This window comes from Brachyistius frenatus, unplaced genomic scaffold, assembly GCF_029030835.1.
Source record: "Brachyistius frenatus isolate BFR_SWC_R1_liver_20210118 unplaced genomic scaffold, ASM2903083v1 Contig_20, whole genome shotgun sequence".
NCBI lineage: Eukaryota > Metazoa > Chordata > Actinopteri > Embiotocidae > Brachyistius > Brachyistius frenatus.
The window spans coordinates 5,120,680-5,140,551 of record NW_027210619.1 but is presented as its reverse complement, the minus strand read 5'-3'; the positions used below and the strand labels follow the sequence as shown (position 1 = coordinate 5,140,551).

Here is a 19,872-nt window from a genome sequence, read left to right as displayed (position 1 = left end):
AAACTGACTTCAAAGTGGTTCTGCTGTCCTGACAAAGCTGTTGCTACACAACAAGTATTTATCCTGTGACTCCATGTTGCTGTAAAAATGTAAGCTTGGATGCTTAACACTCCTGACTGACGTTTGAATCTGTACAGTAGCACAGACAAGGTGCCATCCAACGTACAACAATATACAACACACACACATACAGATCTCCCCTCTCGGGACTGCAGACTGGAACTGACAGCAACAGCCCAGGAACAGCATATGCTAGCTGTTTTGACTCCCTCGGCACAGTGTGTTAGCAGTGTACTATTTTTTATCAGACTGACCTTTAGCAGAAAGAGAGAGCTCAAAGACAACAGCTTTGTTGTGAAAGGTATTTACACAGTCACCCCAAAGGACACTTTCTCAAACCTCTGGAGGGCGTGAATCAGATGTGGTGACGCATCGTCATCCACCTGACTGTTTCCGTTCATACTGCTCCCACAAGTTACTGCTAACACCATACCAAAGAGGAACATTCGGTTATTTTGATCTTTTTAAAACTGGCTATGAAGTTGTGGATCTTGGAAAGTCCAACTTTTGAAACCACAACAATGTTTCACCGCCTCAGACAGTTAGGAATAAATGAAGACTGATGTGATGGAGCTGATCAAACACTGTGTGGAGGTACAGCAAAATACATTCTACTTTTGACATAGGGAACAACAAAATATGCAGAATAAAGTAAAACATCAAAATATAAAATAATGTGTTTGCAGATGTAATATATCAAAGGGAAATTATCTTCTTCCATCCCTCAAGACCTGGCCAACCGAACCCACCTCTATTGGGGCCTTGTAGTGACAACAGAAAAAGTGGTTTCCTACACGGATTTAAAGCCTGCTCATTCATGACACACAAAAGTACAAATGTCTCCCAGACGACAAACAATTTTTCTACTTTTTCTTATCTGTTAAACAAAATAAATGGCATAACGTTTGGAAAGTTCTCCTAAACAATGAGTAGAAAATGAAAATCAGGTTGTGAAAGGGGCTTTGTGTTGTGGCTGATGTAAACACTTCCTGATACTTGCTCTACCTCAGTCAATTAATGGGTGTCCCCTCAAAAATCACCATAAGTCACAAAATATTGCATTTTCTTATGTCATAAGCCAATTATGCTGAGTCACTGCATACAATTACTGATTGAATAGATGTTGATGCTCCATCAGTAGCCCATATCAGCAAACCGCTTCAAGTCACTTGTTCATTGGTCCATTAGCTTTGTTTGGTGGTAACCCATCAACGCGTTCAGGCTAATTATTAATTTAGGTGAAGGAGTTAACTTTGAACTCGGCTCAGAAACATGAATAAAACACAATCAAGACATGAACAAGGTTACTGCATACCTTCTGTGGGGCTTTTAGCAGCCTGTGGACTCCAGCAATCTGATTTATCAGAGGAATATCCTCCCTGAAAGTATACAGAGGTGGTCGGGTGGGCTCGGGGAAATTGGTGCTGTTAAATGGATCAGTATCATCTAAGAACTGCACCCTGCAAATAAACGCAGCCATGACGCATCCATGCACGGCGATTTTAGCTCATCAAAATAGTGGATGCGACACTATGCGGCTCTGACAGACGCGCAGCCCCGCAGGCAGCCGACTGCCGGCAGGTCTTCTGCAGTAGCAAAACCCTGTTATCCTTGGACCTTCTCCATTCTTTTCACGCAGCGCAGATGAGTCAGGCAGGACAGTGCACACAACAGTCCAAAAGTAGAGATCCAGGGTAACGCGCTAAGGGACGCGGTTAGTCAGAGCGTGGTGGAAACGAGCGGAGCGGCAGTATCCAAGGGCATTGCGGGCGGTTGAGGTGCTGAGGCAGACTGCGGACGGGACTGCTACACTTGGCGTCTGGTCTGTGAGAGCGATGGGAAGCGGCTCCCTCCTCATGCACAGACTCTGCCAGGGGGACACAGCAGCCAGACCCCAGTCGGCCCGACAAAAAGCTCATATTACAGGCGCGATTGCGGCCTCCAGTGGGCAAAGGGAAAAGTAAACAAAACCCTCTGCATTGATGTTGGCAGGGACGCCAGTTTCAGTCCGTGTCACTTCCAACTCAAGTGCTGACAAACATACTGTAGGCTACCTAGACGCAGTCAGCGGTGGAAGAAGTACTCAGATCCTTTAGTAAAAGTAGCTACCAATACATCAGTGTAGTGAATTTTACCCCAAGTAAGAGTACCGCATGAATATAGGTGAAAGTATCAGCAGCAAAATGTAGTTAAAGTTTTAAAGTAAAAGTACCGGTTTGGTCCCTCTATCATATATGACACCATCAGATTATTAATAGGAAAGCATCAGTGTGTAAGTTGCATGATGCTTTTGTAGCTTCTACAGGTGGAGCTGGTTTGAGCTACTTTAGATATAAACAGGGACAACAGATAAATCGGAGGGGTCGTCAGATGATTACTGGGAGAGGAATGAAGAAAAAAGCACGTTCTAACACACAAATTTGTTATCAGTTTTTGGATTTTCATCTAATCTTTGATTTTTGGTGATATATTGGATCATTTATTGAAATGAAACCATGTAAGAAGTTCACAGGGAAAAATCACTACTTAGTGGAGCTGTTAGCAATTCAGACATCTGAACTGTGACCCCAACTAGCACTGCCTTCTGTAGGACATCAGAGGCAAAAAAAATGTGGAAATCACTGGTTTAATTTGTAACTATGTGTTGTATTTTTAAAGCTTGTGATATTATCCAATGTGTAGAAAGTACAACATATCTCTTAAATGCAGTGAAGTGGAAGTATGACAGCCTCAAATGGAACTCTTTTTTTTTATGTGTGCTTGTTAAGATATCAACCATATTACTACATTTTCTATTCACATGTGTTTATGCACTGGTTATGGATGCTTCATATGAGAAGTTGATTATTGGCAAATATGTGACACAACAGAAATAACAGAGATGGAAATCTGTAAGATTTTCAATATTATGTCACAATGCAATACCTGAGTTTTGGTAATTACACCAAATTGATGTTTTAAATCATAAAGTACTGACACCTGAACAAATTATAAAAACTGTGAAATGTACTGCAGCCAACCTTTAAAAAGGTGGACCACACAATAAATCCTATAAAAACTGTTCCTCGACCTTCCCCATCAGATAAGACACGAGTTAACTGTCATGTGTGCTCTGGCTCAGCTCAGGCTTCAAAGGCTGCACACCTCCAGCTGATGCTCTCCGACACTCCAGCCTAGTCAATCTATTACAGACGTCCAAGTACATAGACTCTCACAGTGTGAGCCACAATTTACATTCCAGCACTGTACAGTGCACTACTGTATGACTACAATAGTACAGTGTTGAACAAGCTCAAACTTCCCAACCCGGGCCTGGGGGACAGGATATTGTCCCATCAGCAGCTGGACAGGCTGGAGACAGACCAAAATGGGACAACAAGGCCCAGTACATGCTGACCTGTGTCGGGTTCTGTGTAGGCCTCGGAAATGTGCGGCGCTTCCCTCATCTCTGTCAGAGTCATGGAGGAGGGAAGAGATGAAAAAGACAAATGGTTGCATGGTTTGACTGTTTTAAATAATGCCGTTTGAAAAGAAGAAAAATAATTGCTGCACTCATGAAATCTAATTCAGACCTAGAAGAAGAACAGAGGAGCATTAGTTATACATCTACAGTGTAATAACATTTAATTTACACCTTGTGGTTCATTCTGTGTCCTTTAATGTGACAAACAAAAAAAGCTTTCCAAATTATTTGTCCGCCTGCTAATGCCATTAGCACTATATTTTAAATTCCTGTTTATTTAAAGGAAAAGAAGAGCTTTGTATTTTTACAGAGGCATAATTTTGCTTTGATAAACAGTTTGTTGTGACCATTTTATTTTTGAAAACTTTCTTTATATTTTCCTTGACTATGACTATGAAGAAACAGTGGACAACGTTCAAGTTGAGTGGTTGATGACCAATATCCCAAAGCCATCGAGTGAATATTGACAGCATGTAGAAATCACATTCAGAAGATGGCGTAGAACTGATCTGCTCTGATAAGAACTGTCGCACCTGCTGACTGGCAGAAAATGCTTGCAAAGTGCTTCGGCTAGGTTTAGGTTGACCTCATTAACCGTCTGACTTTATCTCTCAGTTTACTCCCGTGTAAACAAAATGATTAAAATCACTGTGTTGGAACTCATTTAGTATTTGTTTTTGTATACAAAGTCTTCAGTGATATTTGTTTGTTACCGTGACAGCATTAACATGCCTCTTGTTTTTCTGCCAGGTGCATTTATGATACCATTTCTAATCCTGCTGGTTCTTGAAGGAGTCCCGCTTCTCTATCTTGAGTTTGCCATCGGTCAACGTTTAAGAAGAGGCAGCTTGGGAGTTTGGTCTACGATTCATCCCTATCTGACTGCCATTGGTGACTAACATTTTGCGGAATATTTGCTACAACTAGTGGAAATATGCCATTAAAATAACTCCTTTAAAACATTCATTGGCAGGTATTGCATCCATGTGTATCTCTGACCATCAGTCTCTATTACAACACCATCATTGCCTGAATTACGTGGCACTTCTTCAACTCATTTCAAGAGACGCTGCCTCGGAGCCGATGTCCCACAAACGCCAATCTAACAGGTAGAGCTAGGACTAGTGCAACACTTCTGCTGGATGGAAACAGACGTTAGAAACTCTTCATTTTAGTGACGCACACTGCACATTTTGTCAGGAATTGTCTCAGAGTGTGAGAGGAGCTCCGCCGTGGATTATTTCTGGTACAGGGAAACCCTGAACATAACTCCAAACACTGAAGAAGATGGCGGACTGCAGTGGTGGATACTGTTATGTCATGTTTGTGCATGGTCTGTTCTCTATGTCTGCATCATTCGGGGGGGATTGAGACCACTGGGAAGGTACAGCACATTGCTTACTACAGTAACAGAGAAGATTTTAGTTTGCTGAAACAATAATAATGTAAATATTATATTTTTTTTCCAAGGCTGTGTATGTGACTTCAACCCTTCCCTATGTGGTGCTAACAATATTCCTGATCAGAGGTTTGACCCTGAAGGGCTCTTTGAATGGAGTCAAGTTTCTCTTCACACCAGATGTAGGTTGCATCTTTGAAAGTATTTCAGCTACCACACACAACAAATAGTGAATAGTGAATTTGATTACCCAACAAATAAAACATGTTTAAATGCTGTTTGGCAATTAACGGACAACATTTTTTTGGACTAAAATATAACCAAATTTGTATTTGTCTGAGGTACACTAATAGTAACCAGTCTATTGGATCTTATATCAAATGTCTAGCTCATTGTTTCTCAACTGGTCCAGTCCAACAAAGAAGCAGACGTGCAGTATGTACTCCAAAAATAAGGGGCGCTACATAAGAACATTTGTAGACTTCAAAATAAAAGTTACTTTGTTCCTGCCAGTTTTATTTTCTCCACGCAGACATCCAAAACCCACTCAAAACAGCCCGTGATTTAGTTTTGGGTCACAACCCACCAGTTGAGAACCACTGGCACCGCTATTTTAGTCCTTAACCATAATTCTTCATAAGACGTACCATAGAGTCTATGCACAGCAATAACCAGTTTATCCATAACTTTTGACTGTACAAATTCATCCAGTTAACAGAGCTGGCCAAACCAACAACATGGCTGGATGCAGGAGCTCAAGTTTTCTATTCCTTCTCCCTGGCTTTTGGTGGTCTCATTTCCTTTTCCAGCTACAACTCAGTGCAGTAAGTTTGGTATTTTTGTTTTAAACCGCATAATTCAATACTGCAGGAAGTTACACTGTACTGTGAATAAAAATAAAATGTCCTTTTTTCTTTAGTAACAACTGTGAACAGGATGCAGTGATCATTTAGATCATCAACGGAATCACCTCAATCTATGCTACAAATGTCATTTACACCATTATTGGCTTCAGAGCAACAGAGAGATTTGACAACTGTCTTTCTGGGTATATTCTATCTTTTTGTCTGACTGTAAATTTTAGCTAATCACATACTTTTCTTCTTCAAGAATACATTTACTTGAAAGCTTTTTTTAAAAAATTATTATTATTTGGGGTTTTTAGAAACATCATGGCTTTAATGAATACATTTGAACTGGCTGAGGGCAGCATCACTGACGGCAACTACAATCAGGTTGTTCAACATCTTAATGGGACGTACCCTGAGGTTATTCAAGGAGTGGATCTGAAAACCTGCGACTTAACAACTTTCCTAAGTGAGGTGAGATTTCAGCAGGTCGTGTTTATGCATCGTGACAGTGGCCTAATTTTTCAAGGGAAATGAACATGTCTATTTATAAGTTATCCATATTATGTCTTGCTACAACCCTGTGCTGTGTTTGGTCCTAGGGAGTTGAAAGAACTGGGTTAGCCTTCATTGTGTTCACTGAGGCGATCACCAAGATGCCCGTGTTGCCGGTGTGGGCCGTCCTTTAAGACCTCAACGTTTTCCCTAAAAATTGTCCAAAAGAAGCGGTCATGGGTAACTTCATATATATCCTCTCATTTCACATTATTAAGGATGTCTAATATATTTTACAGGGCTTTATGGTCATGCACTTTGTCCGTTTGTGACAAACCATTTTGGTGCATTAACAAAGATTAGTGTACAAAACATTCAGGTAAAGGCTTCCCACCTGCAGTCGTGCTGATTGTTGCAGTTGCCAGTAAAAATGACCAACAGACGATCAGATCAACTGTCCCTCCTAACTAACAATAATTTTAAGACTTAACAGACCAAAACAAAACTTTACTCAAATCAGCATTATTTAATTAGGCTGCTATTTCTAACTGTGTCTGGCAATTTCTTTCAAGTTGTTCAATATTTTTGTACATTTTCAGTTGAACAGTAACTCTGCTATTTCTACCCAAATTTCAAGAATCTCCATGCTGTTTAAAAAGGGTGCACTAATAAAGAAATTGAATTCCGTCTTTTATTTTAGATCCCAAGAACAGTTTAGGTTTAAAAAAAAAAAAATCTTTAGGAGGCTTCTTGTTAACTCCTTAAGCCTGTTTTTGGAAAAATTCCACCTAAAAAAACATACCCAAATTTAGGCAGGAACAGGTGTACAGTTGTTCGGCCAAAATGAACAACCTTGGGCTAAACGGATGAGACAATAAGTCTCCTCATCCTAATCACCAGGCCAGAGTAAGACGTGAAAAATTCCGCACAAATTTTAATTTCTAGTTCTGCCAAATCAAAACTGTAAATTCAAGAATAAAGAACAACTTTATAGGAATGAGTCAGTAAACAGTATTGCCATTGAACCTATTCTAAAAATGTTCAACTGTAACTTTATCAAATCTGAAGCAACAGAAATGAAGCACAACAATTGCTGGTTCCAGTTTAGTTCCAGTGGGAGCAGGTGGTCCCTTCAAAGGCATCGCAACCTTTTGAAAAATGGTGCCAGTTGTGGTTTTATAACAAATACTCTCTGATCCCACTACAGGGTGGAGAAGTCCATTTTTAAAAAAAAATCTTGTCTTACACATACTATACTATACTATACTATTTGTTTTATGTTAAATTATTGCAGTTTAATTTTTGTACGTGCCAATGTCCATTCAAATAAATGTAAGCATAGACCCGTTATTAATGTTTACACTTCCTCAGGTGTTTCTTGCATACTCTGCTGTCTGGTGGGTCTGATATTCATCCAAGCGTCAGGGAACTACTGGCTTTCACTCTTTGACGCCTACGGATCACTCTTTGACGCCTACGGAGGATCCATCCCTCTTCTTGTTGTTGCCTTCTGCGAGATGGTCTCAGTGGGAAACATATATGGGACAGACAGGTGATATGTAATGCATTGCATGTTATTCTGCTCATCAGGCTGTCTGTTGACACAAGCATAGACATGTCATGAATTATCAAACACAGGATGTGGATATTATAATAAGTTTATGATTGGACACAAGCCCAACTTCTTCTGGCAGGCATCATGGAGAGTCATCATGGGGATAAATCACATCTCTATATCTCAGACCAAGTGAAAATGAACGATGAGCCCATAAAATCCCCAATCTAACATTCAAGTGAAATTTATTTTTCAAGAAGGTTAATTCATTCATATACAGTTTAATTCAGGAGTCACTGTTTTCTTCGACATAACTTTTTAGCAATGAGTGAGGTAACAATATGATATGCTGTCAAGTTCAAAAGACACAGTTAAATAACGATTCCTCTGTATTTTACGGTCAGTCTGTTTACTGTTTGCTTCCAACACAGTAGCTCATTTACTTCCTCAGCTTTGTAAAGTAGTGATGTGGCTTTCTGCAGTGCTTCACTTTAAGGACACCATAAAACTGCCAACCCTTGAGGAATGTTGCTAGCATGGTTAAAAATATTATTAACTATGGCCTCAAACAGTGTTGTGGAGTAATCCTGAGCGGCAGTCTGAAGAAAATCTGAAAACTTTTATCTTAATAAAAACAATTAAAAAAAAAAATGTTGTTCAATTAATTTGTTCATGATATTGTGGCGTGGGTTTGCTTTTAGGAACATAGTGTGCACCATTAAGCATAAGTCACAAAATCTGAACTGAAATGGGTCCTGGGGTCCTTCCAATGTGCTCTGCAATATTACCTTTAAGCTCTGTTGCACAGACCTCTGCAGGAGGTGTTAGATCTCTGAGCCCTGAGACAAAATCCCACAATGTCTTTCCTATAATTCTGTTTGAAACTCCGTTAACAGAGCACATTTTAAAACAAGGTTGTATTTTGTGTTCAAAATCTGCTAAAAAAAAAAAAAAAAAAAATCAAACAACAGCAAATCACAAAGATTTTCTTCGTGTAAATCCACAGCAGCTTTCTACTCCCAGGATCTATCGCAGATTAAAACTTCAAATGAGGTTAAGTATGATCCGACAGTAATAGTCTAACATGTGATTAAACAATTCAATTGTGAGGCCGGGAGGAGGTGCTGGCCCAGAGGGAAGCAGACTTGGAGCCATGAACTGAGGGTACACGTATCTGTCCAGCTGGGGTCACTGTTGTGACATTTTAACAGTGGAGTGATTGAGAAGCCAGTTAAATACTGATTAAATTGTTTGCAATTTGTTATTTGTAATTCACTGGTTTCTGTTATTGCCTGTAATTTGTAAAGAAGATTAAATATATGTGTTTTGCTGTACACGGTGACTTCCAGTGTCCAGTTGGGACCGATAGAAACTGTATGACTGATAGTATTCTATGTGAATATGAACCAGAACAGAAATTCAATACAAGGTAGATAAGGATGTTACACACGCTGCATCTGTTTTCTTCCAGTGGAAGCAATGTGTGGTAATTGCTGTTGACTGGAAGAACAGATTCACATAACAAATTGAAAAAGGGCACTATTATGGTGTTTAATGTTTCTATACATCTTTTCTTTGGCTTTTGGGAGATTTCTTGCTTTTTCCAAGTTAGAAAGCATGTTGTCACTGGATATCAATAGCAGACTTTTCTTTTAAATACATGTGAGCTTTTAAATGACTTCTGTGTATGTAGACTCTTTAAAGGTTTCTGTATCTGTAATTTCAGCATATTACTTTATTTAGTGGGTTAATAAGTATTACCTTCTTTCCTGTGGCCCTCCTCTTCACTTTGGGCTCTGGAAAATCCTGGCGGGGATTTGTAGCCAGCTTTGTGGGATGCACGCCTCTGCTCATCACAGCCTTCTTTGAGTTCATTACCTTGGCACACGTCTACGGAATAAATAGGTGATATGGTAACTCACGTCATCACTATACTTATGTTAGACAGAATATTTTAATGATCTGACAAAGTGTTTCCATTTTCCCAAAGATTTGTTGCTGATATTAAATGGGTGACTGGTCAAAGACTGGACATCTATTGGCAGATGACATGAACACTTCCTCAGCCCTTTCATGCTTCTGGTGGTTGTTTTGTGGCATTTGTTCTGATGAGAAATGAACGTCATAAAACGACTGGATCCCATATTATGTAAAAAAGATTTCTACACATCACTGTGATGAATTAATTAAATCCATTCCCACTTCCCTCTTGCTGATGCTCTGCACTATCCTGAATGAGGTTTTATCCGTGTACTCTTATCTGTCCCTCTTGTAGTCGCCATTACTCTCGTGGCTCGCTAGAAATTAGTAATGGGCTTCCTGAAGAATTACATCAGGATCAGGCATCATCTAAATCCACATGCGCATGACTTGTCATGGCGTATTTTAAATTAAAATTTGGAGCTGCTTTATCTGATTGGTGTTCAGGATTACAAGTGGTTGTCATTTAAGAACTTCCTCTTGCCTATCTTCATTTAGAGACAAAAGTTTGTACCGATTAGTTTCTCTTTCTTCCATCTTTTGTATCGTTGAGGGCCTCTCCATCTCTCTGCCTCCTTATGAGTGCGTATCTCTCCTCCTTACTTCAAGGTCCAATCCTGCTTGCATCTGAGGAGGGAGTGGCCTAAGGGAATAAAAGAGCAGCCTTCCTGTAATTGCTTTCTGTTCTTCTGCTGAGAAGCACAGATGCCGACCACATGGCTGACATTTGGACTTATTTGCTTTTGTTATTTCAATTTACACGTATATTCACTCTTCACTCATCCACACATGCTTACATTACTGATACCTTACATTCCCACATTTTGTTCCGAGTTGCTTAGTTTACTTTAATAAACACTCTTTTCTCTTTTGGATTTGTGTGTGTGGAGTCTCCCATTTGTTGTCCAGCCTTGAGCCGGGTGGTGACAGTATAGTATGGTACTGCATGCTTCTTATTACATTAAACATGACAATATCATTAGCATAACACGTTGGCAGTCACATCTGTAATCTCGGTTAAATTAGAACATTAATTTTGTCGTATTTCACACCAGTGCATTTATGCAGGTGAAGGAAATACAGACGCTGTCGGCCTGATCAAATCAATGCAGGAAAATATGCCTGCAAAAAAAATAGATTAAAAAAAGGCCGGAAGTGCATATCATCTTCGGTATTATTTGATTAAAGGAAGACAACAGCTAATTTCCTGTGTTGATGTTTTGAATGGAACAAGTGGAGTGTGATCAATAACTTGTCTTAATGGCTTGTGATAAGAACATTATGAATTTTCAAAAAAATAAAAAAAATAATCCAATAAAAATGTGTACAAGCAATGCCACATGAGCTGATGTTTGTAGCTATTTTGTGCTTGTATATTCACTTGAAATCCAAGTCATTTATTAATGCCACACATTATCTTATAAATCCCATTGACTGGGGGCAGCTTTTGCTTTGCAATATTTATAGTTATGTATCTGCTTCCTGCTCGTTACCTGCAAGTGGAAAAGGGGATTTGGTGTTGGATGATGTGTCCGTTATGTAACTTTTTTTGCACATCAACAGAGCATGTGGGTGTATGAGAACAGTAGGACTGTGCTTGTGTGAGTGAGGGTGCATGCATGTGCTCACTTTCCATGTCTGTATTTAGAGTCATACGCAGTTACGCAGTTGTCCTTTTTGTGGGGTGGGTGGACAGTGATATTGTCCCTGCAGTGTCACGTGCTTTGGAATATGCTGGCTGCCTTTGTTGTCCCTCTGCCTGTTCTGCTTTTCTGGCACTTTCATACAATGGTGCACTTGAACACTGTGATGTTATTAAGCCTTTCAAACTACTACAGCTTGAATTCCAGCTCTCAGGAAAGACTCGCATCCCAATGTAGGATACATGGCAAAAGATACATCGTCGAGGAACAACAGCAAGGATTGAGTGCACCATCCAAACAAAGGTGACCAATTAGCTTGCAATGACTTCTGAGCACTTTAGTTATTGCCAGCTAAAGACGGCATTCATAGAGCTATGCAAGGTGACAAACTAATGCTATGTTCAGCATTGCTGTATGTAATGACATACTGAGAGCGACATACTTTTTCTTTAATGCTCTTCCGTTTTAAAATGTGATTTGACCCATAGTAACCATTATTTATAGCCTTTGTATATTTGACAAAAAAAATCTGATGTGAAGGAAAGTAGATGTGGCAAATTTAATAACACAGTGTTTCAAATAGCTGGAGAGGTTGCAGCGGTTTATTGAGTTCAAAAGGACATGTGTTACAACTATTGTAAAATTAACTTCCAGGAAAAAGAAAACGGTGTATTTAAATAGTTACTACAATATTGTGGCATGTTGAATTTTGCTGTTGTTTTAGATTTGCTGTCTAGTATGTTAATTGCCAGTCATCTTATGAGTGGTGTACACTTAGTAGTCATTGAGAATGAAGTCTCCTTAGTAGGGTAAATCAAAATTTTTGCATTTTTCACAAAATCTAAAGGTTAGCATTACCTACAGTAATGGAACACTGTATTATTAACAACAGAACAAGAGTAGTGTGCAACAAGTTCAACGTTTTTTGACCCACAATCCTTCACTAGGCAATGTCCCAGCGAGCAGATGCCTCCCAGTGCGGTGGGGTTGTGGTCGAGTTTGAGTCTGACGACATCAGGGATGCAAGAGCTAAAAAAGCTAGAAGTATACCAGGTGAACTCAACCTTAAATCCAACTAGAATTCATGCAATGTGTTCGCAGCGTATATAATGTGTGCTTATTTGATTCTCATACATTCCCTTGCAAGGTTCAGCTCTCATCTACCTCAAGGGTCCCAAGTTTCTCATCTATGTCAGTGGAGCATTGTCAATGTGGGTAAGAACCATTTCCTGAAGAAACAGATAAGACATCAAAACTTAAATAAGTGAAAGGTAGTCTACTTACTGTGACGTGTGTGACAGCATCTTGCATGGCAACACATGATGACCTTTAGTCTTGTGTCAAACAGGGTGACCGCATGTGGCACTTTGCAATCTCTGTGTTCCTGATTGAGCTGTACGGCCATAACCTGCTGTTGACTGCGGTGTTTGGGTTGGTAGTTGCTGGGTCAGTGCTCCTGCTTGGGGCTTTAATTGGAGACTGGGTTGATCGCAATCCTAGGAATAAAGGTGAGCGCAACAATTTCACACCTATTTGAAATTTTCAGCATGCAATACATCAGAGAACAGCGATATAGATCAGTGGATTTCAATCTTGGGTCTAGAAATTTGCTGGTTTCATATCTCATTGGGTGGTGAATTGCATTGATAGCTACACTCAACCAGCAGGACTCACGGCACAAAGTTCTCAGCCACTGACTCTTATCTTTCACAGCTAGCATTCATTTTTACAGAATATTCCATTTATGACTAAAAGTCTGAAAATGTTTCCCCCCCCCCCTCCATCTTCTTTTTTTAGTTGCACATGCATCTCTTTTCATTCAGAACATCTCAGTGACAGTATGTAGCATTGTGCTCATGTTGGTGTTCTCATATAAGCAAAGGATTGAACAGATCTGGGATGGATGGCTCACTGTGAGTAGACACTACATGCTTGCCCATACATGCTAATAATTAGATTTGTTGACTTGGTACCATGTTTATCTGTACACAGGATACTCACCATGATTATTACACAGAAGACGTATTGCTGTTGTTGTTGTTCCCTCTGTCCTGTGTCCCTGTTGTCTCTGCTTCTGAGCTTGTGGCTACTTTGTGCTGTCATAGTAACATGTTGCATCGCAAAACTCACACAAGGTGGTTTGTTATACGGTGGTGATCGTCCTGGCAGATGTGGCAAACCTCGCAAGTACAGCACTGACCATTGCCATTCAGAGGGACTGGATTGTGGTTATCACAGGCTACAACAGAGGTCACCTTGCCGGTGAGGACATTCACTCTCTGTTAATGCACAGATCGCTTTGTATTTCATGTTTGTCACAGGGTAACATTGCTGGCTGCGCATGATAAATATTTGTACCATGGAAAATAACAGATATTGATCCGTTTCTGCTCTTGCTTGAAGTCCTGTAGTGGACACACATTAACTTCTGTGTGTTTGATCCAAACAAAAGGAATGAATGCAACCATGAGGCGGATAGATCAGGTGACTAACATCCTGGCCCCACTAGCAGTGGGACAGGTCATGACCCTGGCCTCCAATGTAGTTGGCTGTGGCTTCATCCTGGGCTGGAATCTTGTTTCTCTCATTGTGGAGTTCTTCTTCTTGTCCCGGGTGTACCGCATCGTCCCTGCTCTTTCAGTCAAACCACCAGTGGTGGAGGTGGCTCAGTCGTACCTGCAGAGGATGGAAAGGAGAGGGTCACAAGGTATGGCCTGACTTTCACCTGTACTGGCAGATTAGAACAGTAGGAGATTTACAGAAAATGCACTTAATGGGCTGCAGCATAATGGCAACATAAAGATAATATACAGCAGCTACTTTTATTCGATGATCATGCAATGATGGGCAGAATCGGTGTACTACAGTTCACAGAATACATTAAAAAAAAAATCTATTTCTGCCCTTGTTATTCATTTACATCCTATTTGATTTTGTTTGTTAAAAAAAAAGTGTTCAAAGCCCACCTGAGTTTTAGCTTTGAAATTGAATTCAAATGTTGAAAACAGCATGTAAATGTGATGATCAGCAGGCATCCTTAAGGGTAATATTGTAGTGAGATTTGTGGCATAGGATTTCCACTTGGTTTAAAGGATGTGATGGTTTAAAAATAGACAACTTCACACTAAATAATATGGCAAACCACTTTAGAAGCATTTGTGGAGTTATAAAATGCTGTCATTAGCCTGAAGGTGTCTTTAATATTGGGCTTATTGAATGATCGAATTTCATGAATACAATACACACCCGGACAATCACTGTCAAAAGGATTCAGGCATAAAGAAAAACAATTATCAAGTTCAAAAGCTTCTTTGAAACACACATTATTTTAAAACATAATCCTCAGTTAGCGAACAGCACCCAACTGCCACAGTCCATATGGTCATCTTTCCATTTGCAGCACATGTAGATCAGTGTAGATGGACTGTATTTGACAGGTGATGTAGAGTCTAACATGACATGGAGTAGAAAGGATTAGGCCTTTAGACCTGATGAGCAGAAGTGATGGATGCCATTCTTCTCTCTCGTTAGGGGAAGTCAATGTTGCTCGACCTCAACCTCTGACAGAGGGCAACTGCAACTCCAGCGTGCACCTAAAAGAAATCACCAACCTGCCGCTGTGTTTCCAGAGGTTTCGCTGGCTGGTGAGCACCTGTAAAGATGGCTGGAGGGCCTACTATCGCCAGCCTGTCTTCCTGGCAGGAATGGGTCTGGCTTTCCTCTACACCACAGTGCTGGGGTTTGACTGCATCACCACTGGCTACGCCTATACTCAGGGCATAAGTGGATCTCTCCTTAGTCTTCTGATGGGCGTGTCGGCCATCACGGGGTTGATGGGCACCGTGATGTTCACCAGACTCAGAAAGACCTATGGCCTGGTTAACACAGGCATCATCTCAAGCTGCCTCCACCTGGGCTGCTTGCTGCTGTGTGTGTGCTCCGTGTTTGCCCCTGGCAGCCCTGTGGATCTTCGCTTGCTGATGCCCTACGTTACCTCCAATTCCTCCGCTGAGCTTGGAGGGATGGCAAGCCAAAGGCGAAAACACACTTATCCTCTGACGGGAGGCAGCAATCAGCCACTGCTGCCAGACCGCTCCTCCATCCACTGGACCAACAACACGGTGCTTTTTGACAACGTGCCCTCTGGCGCTGCGCCAGAATCTTATATCTCCATTATTCTGCTGTTCTTGGGTGTCATCACAGCGCGCATTGGTGAGTAGACAGACCTCCAAAGCTGGCTGAACTCAGTGGACACTAAACCTTAAATTGCTCATATATTGACATTGAATGGGATACTGACAACTGTAGAGCTTGATCCATACATTGGTATGCCAGTTATTATCAGCCAATAATGGTTTAATATGATTACAATTATTGCTATCTATGCTGGGCAAAGAGAAATTGACACCTTTTGAGGCATTTGCGACTGCATCACGGATCAAGCAGATGGCACTATTCAAAACTATAAATTGTTCTTCACAGTACTTATAATTACAGTATTTTTGAAATTTTAACGGTTTCTTGAGAAGCGACAGCAGAATTAATTTGTCAGCATCCAATACGGCACCCATCATCACCACTTGGCAATCACTTGGCCACCAGGGAGTCCCAAAATTACAGTATTCAAAAATATTTTAGGTATCCTTTAAAAAGTCAATATTGGTATTCAGTTGTAGCATTTTACTCAGGCTCTATTTAACTGTTCCCATTGATTCTAGTTCTGTTTGAATCGTCACAAGCATGGAATGAATGCCCAGCTGTAATTGGCTAATATTTAATGGGCGGGTTCATTTTTAAACACCAATGAAAACTGTGTTTTAGGTCTCTGGTCCTTCGACCTGACCGTGACCCAGCTTCTGCAGGAGAACATCTGTGCGTCAGAGAGAGGGGTGGTAAATGGAGTGCAGAGCTCTATGAACTACCTGATGGACCTTCTTCACTTCATCATGGTGATCTCCGCTCCACAGCCACAACACTTTGGCATCCTAGTTATCATTTCTGTATTATTCATCACCACTGGGCACACCATGTACTTCCTGTATGCACATAAAGCCAAGAGAAAACGCCGCCTCGACACATAAGGAGCAGACATGGCTTCCACATCCATGCATGAGATGCTTTACCAGCACTGAATCCAGTCTGCACCTGTGAAATGAATGTCTCCCTCATGTTCCTTCAGCAATCTTATTGCAACACTCTCCTCCTAACTTAGCCATTCATTTCAGCACAACACAGCAAGTGCTTGTCCCACCTCGGTTGCTTTCTTCCTGCAGGGCCATGTGCTTTAGCAGCAAACAAGAACTCAGGTGAAGTAGAGTGGGAGACAAGCTCTCCCTTCATGTACATAAGTTGAGGTGGCTACAATAAATGCAGCAACAATACCTCCGGGGGAAATGTCCTAATCTAGCGTACAACAGGACACAAGGAAATGGCCAAGGCACCAGCATGTGCCTTCGCAAACTGCAGAACTACTGCAAGTGTTTCAAACAAGTCTGTTAACTTCCCTAGCTTTTTGGAAGGGAGGGTAGGTGAACGGAGAGGTTTTCCTAACCTTTCACTCAGTAAAGAACTGATGTTGTGAGGAAAAACAGTGATACCTGAAAATACAGACAAGACGAAACACAACTTTCACAAGTGGCATTGATGTTACTGATCCGTCCACTTGGAAATATTCCAGGATGTCCAAAAAGGAACATAAAGGGAACTTGATGTGAGATTGTTTGATTAAAAAACTCTGAAAGGCAGCCCCCCCCCTTTTAATGGACAGAAGTGAAAGGACAATTATTTCTTTCCCCTGGTTTGTTTCTCTGTGGATGAATCAAGCAAGCATTTGCCTTTCTTTTATGCACGTAAGCCTGATTTATGGATTACAACAACAAAAACATCACATCACGCCATGTACTTTTGTCTAACTTCAATACAAACTATTATATTCTAATTGCTTGTGTACTTAGATAAATACAAAGTTTCCTTTCTTTCCTTCCCATATAAAGAGTGATATTAATAGTTTCATAGAAATCCAAGAGGAAACAATCTTCTTTTTGTGACATGTTTGAAATCAGTGATAGCTAAATGTTGATAGCAAATGTTGATCACTGCTATTTGCAGTATTGTTTTACACTTTGCTTCATTCTTTTGTAGTTCTGATGAACTCAACATTACCTTACCTCAACTAAGAACAAGAAAACTAATACAACTTAGGAATTACTCTCAACTACTGTATGTTTTCATATCTCATTCATGTACAGTGGAAATAACACCAAAGTTAAACTTTTGTCATACAACAGCATCACATCTCTCAATATATTTGTATAATTTTCCTGTGAACTTTTCTGTATTGTATGTTGTCCTTATTTTTAAGACTGATATTCATGATAATAAAGATGACTGAAGAGGATCTTTGGCCTCACATCTTGAACAAATTAATACAAATTAAAGTGCTACATATATCACACAAGATGGATTTCATCTAAAGGTCATTTAAATAGACTGCAAAATGGAAGTCTTTGTAAATGCATTGGGCCCTATTCAGTCATAGCCAGATACTTAAATAAAGTCACCTGTTCAACCTTCACAAGTTGCTTTTAGTACTGGAACCAGTCCAATAAAATGGACAGCCACATGGTTTTCTCTCTGTCCCTTGTGGAGTCTGCATATTTGATGTATACATCTACAGAATCCTTCCACATAACCCTCAAGAGGGTCTTTGAGATTTTGCAAACAACTTCCTCCAATAACCCCTGAACAGACGGTCCAACTGCTAAAGAGCTTATACAACCTGGGGTGTAGTACCACATGGGGTGTTAATTCATTATCAATCAGAATGAAGCTGTAGCACCCACAAAGCAGTGAAGGGGAGACTGCTAGAAGAAATAAAACAATGACACTATATAAATATTGAGGACATAAGCATGTTCCAGCCAGGGCACATGCAGCTACTATATGCAAATGTAATGGCTTTTGGTGACCACAAGAGGTCAATGTCACATTAAAGGCTAATCACCATACCAATTGAATTCAATTCAATTTTATTTATATAGCGCCAAATCACAACACAGGTTATTTCATGGCACTTAACACATCAAAGTCCTTACAGCAGAACTTTACAACATTATACAGAGAAACCCAACAATTCAACAATTCCCACATAAGTGCCGGTGTCCCAAAGAAATGAGACAAAAGACACACATAGTATGTTATTAGCATGACTTAATCCTCAGGTTTTCTATAACATTGTGTGCACAATCCTAGGGTGACCAACGATGATACGACTACCATCCAGAGGACAGCGGGCACATTAGTGTGAGTAACGTTACATGACAACCATCTAAAGTCCTGAGTTTTCAAGAGGGAAAACATCCAGAATCAAAGGACATGGAAATCCAGTCGGCACTGCAGAAATTCTCATCAGCAAAGTTCAATTTCAACACAATTGAAGTAGACCTAAATATTCATGCAATACACAAGTACACTGAGAACTCCAAGAACTGACTGGTATCGGCACCATTGCCACTAAATTGCCATCAAAAGGCCCTCCAATAGGCCATTATTACTTTATTGTGTTAGGAGAACAGTGACCTATATTATATTTTATGCATTGCGTTGTTTCCATGATGATAGTAATGACCATCAGTCTCTGTCTCCATCATAAAGTCTCAATATTTTACACTAAATTAAGGTTTTAATATTTCCATCACAATCCCTGGCAGTGTTATCTTGGTAATGTACCGAAGCTATGAATAGGCCGGTAAAGGCAACTGGCCAGGAAGAGCTGCCACAGCACTCAGAATCAGAGCCTGTCTTCATGAAAGCAGCATGTAGCACCGCAGACCTGATAAATAGTGACGTTTGAGAATGAATCCATACAGGTCAAGCCGTCATTCATTACTGACCAGAGCATCTTTGCAGGAAACTAGAGTGTAATCATGGTGAACGTTAAAAATATTGTTGTTACAAATATTTTCTACCTTTTTTATGAATTACACAATTGGCAAAAATCATTTTAACAAAGACTCAAAGTTGCAGTATGTGAACGACACACACAAAAAAAAATAGATAAACAAATACCGTTCTTTTTTTTTTCCTTTTTTTTTTTAAAGAGTCTGCAGTGGTAGAAGCTGTGTTAATCAAAACATGCATCAGAAAATGAAGATACCCTGCAATGCGTAAATTCACACTTCAATTCTCTGAGACAAGTTGCCAGCTGTGCCAAGCTCAAAGAACAAGACATGAAGAGACAGCTGCACTCAACAACTCGGTGTAACTGCAGTAGGAAATAAAATGCTTCACATTCATTTCTCTTCAAGCTTATGACTAAATGTATTCGTTACTTGCTGTATTAGTTTCAGTTTTGCATAGTTCACAAAACGGAAATATGTTAAGTTAGGTAGCCAGTGACCGTGGACATCTTCTGGTTATTTAGTTAACAG

At 40.2% G+C, this 19,872-nt stretch overlaps 3 protein-coding genes across 6 annotated transcripts in view; 2 read left to right on the top strand and 1 right to left on the bottom strand.

Moving 5' to 3' along the window:
- Window positions 1-1,903, bottom strand: part of fhod3b (formin homology 2 domain containing 3b) — an 88,375-nt gene extending 86,472 nt beyond the window's left edge. For 3 of the 4 annotated variants that reach the window (XM_069696192.1, XM_069696193.1, XM_069696196.1), the window contains exon 1: window positions 1,376-1,902. In XM_069696192.1, coding sequence (XP_069552293.1) covers window positions 1,376-1,540 — 165 coding nt within the window. In that variant the 5' untranslated portion in view covers window positions 1,541-1,902. Of the gene's footprint in view, window positions 1-1,375 lie in introns of all 4 variants that reach the window. The other variant, XM_069696191.1, reaches the window with a different exon arrangement.
- slc6a19b (solute carrier family 6 member 19b) lies at window positions 1,896-7,821 on the top strand. Its single transcript, XM_069695502.1, is given in 14 exon segments — window positions 1,896-2,004; window positions 3,302-3,409; window positions 3,412-3,526; window positions 4,272-4,414; window positions 4,497-4,518; window positions 4,520-4,632; window positions 4,724-4,884; window positions 4,887-4,907; window positions 4,994-5,104; window positions 5,634-5,746; window positions 5,842-5,970; window positions 6,088-6,244; window positions 6,373-6,505; window positions 7,637-7,821. Coding segments are annotated over 14 exon segments (1,620 nt in total).
- Window positions 7,822-11,582: 3,761 nt separating this feature from the next.
- Window positions 11,583-16,693, top strand: LOC138619593 (ferroportin). Its single transcript, XM_069696203.1, has 9 exons — window positions 11,583-11,746; window positions 12,391-12,496; window positions 12,591-12,658; window positions 12,792-12,951; window positions 13,241-13,356; window positions 13,579-13,705; window positions 13,896-14,150; window positions 14,975-15,655; window positions 16,265-16,693. The coding sequence occupies exons 2-9, from the start codon at window positions 12,394-12,396 to the stop codon at window positions 16,522-16,524; spliced, it is 1,770 nt and encodes a 589-aa protein (XP_069552304.1). The 5' UTR covers window positions 11,583-11,746; window positions 12,391-12,393; the 3' UTR covers window positions 16,525-16,693.
- Window positions 16,694-19,872: the final 3,179 nt, after the last annotated feature.

Coding starts and splice junctions, on each gene's coding strand:
- LOC138619593 (XM_069696203.1), top strand. CDS start 12,394: ATGTCCCAGCGAGCAGATGCCTCCCAGTGCGGTGGGGTTGTGGTCGAG. Junction 13,357..13,578: donor TCTGGGATGGATGGCTCACT/GTGAGTAGACAC, acceptor AACTCACACAAG/GTGGTTTGTTATACGGTGGT. Junction 14,151..14,974: donor GGAAAGGAGAGGGTCACAAG/GTATGGCCTGAC, acceptor CTCTCTCGTTAG/GGGAAGTCAATGTTGCTCGA.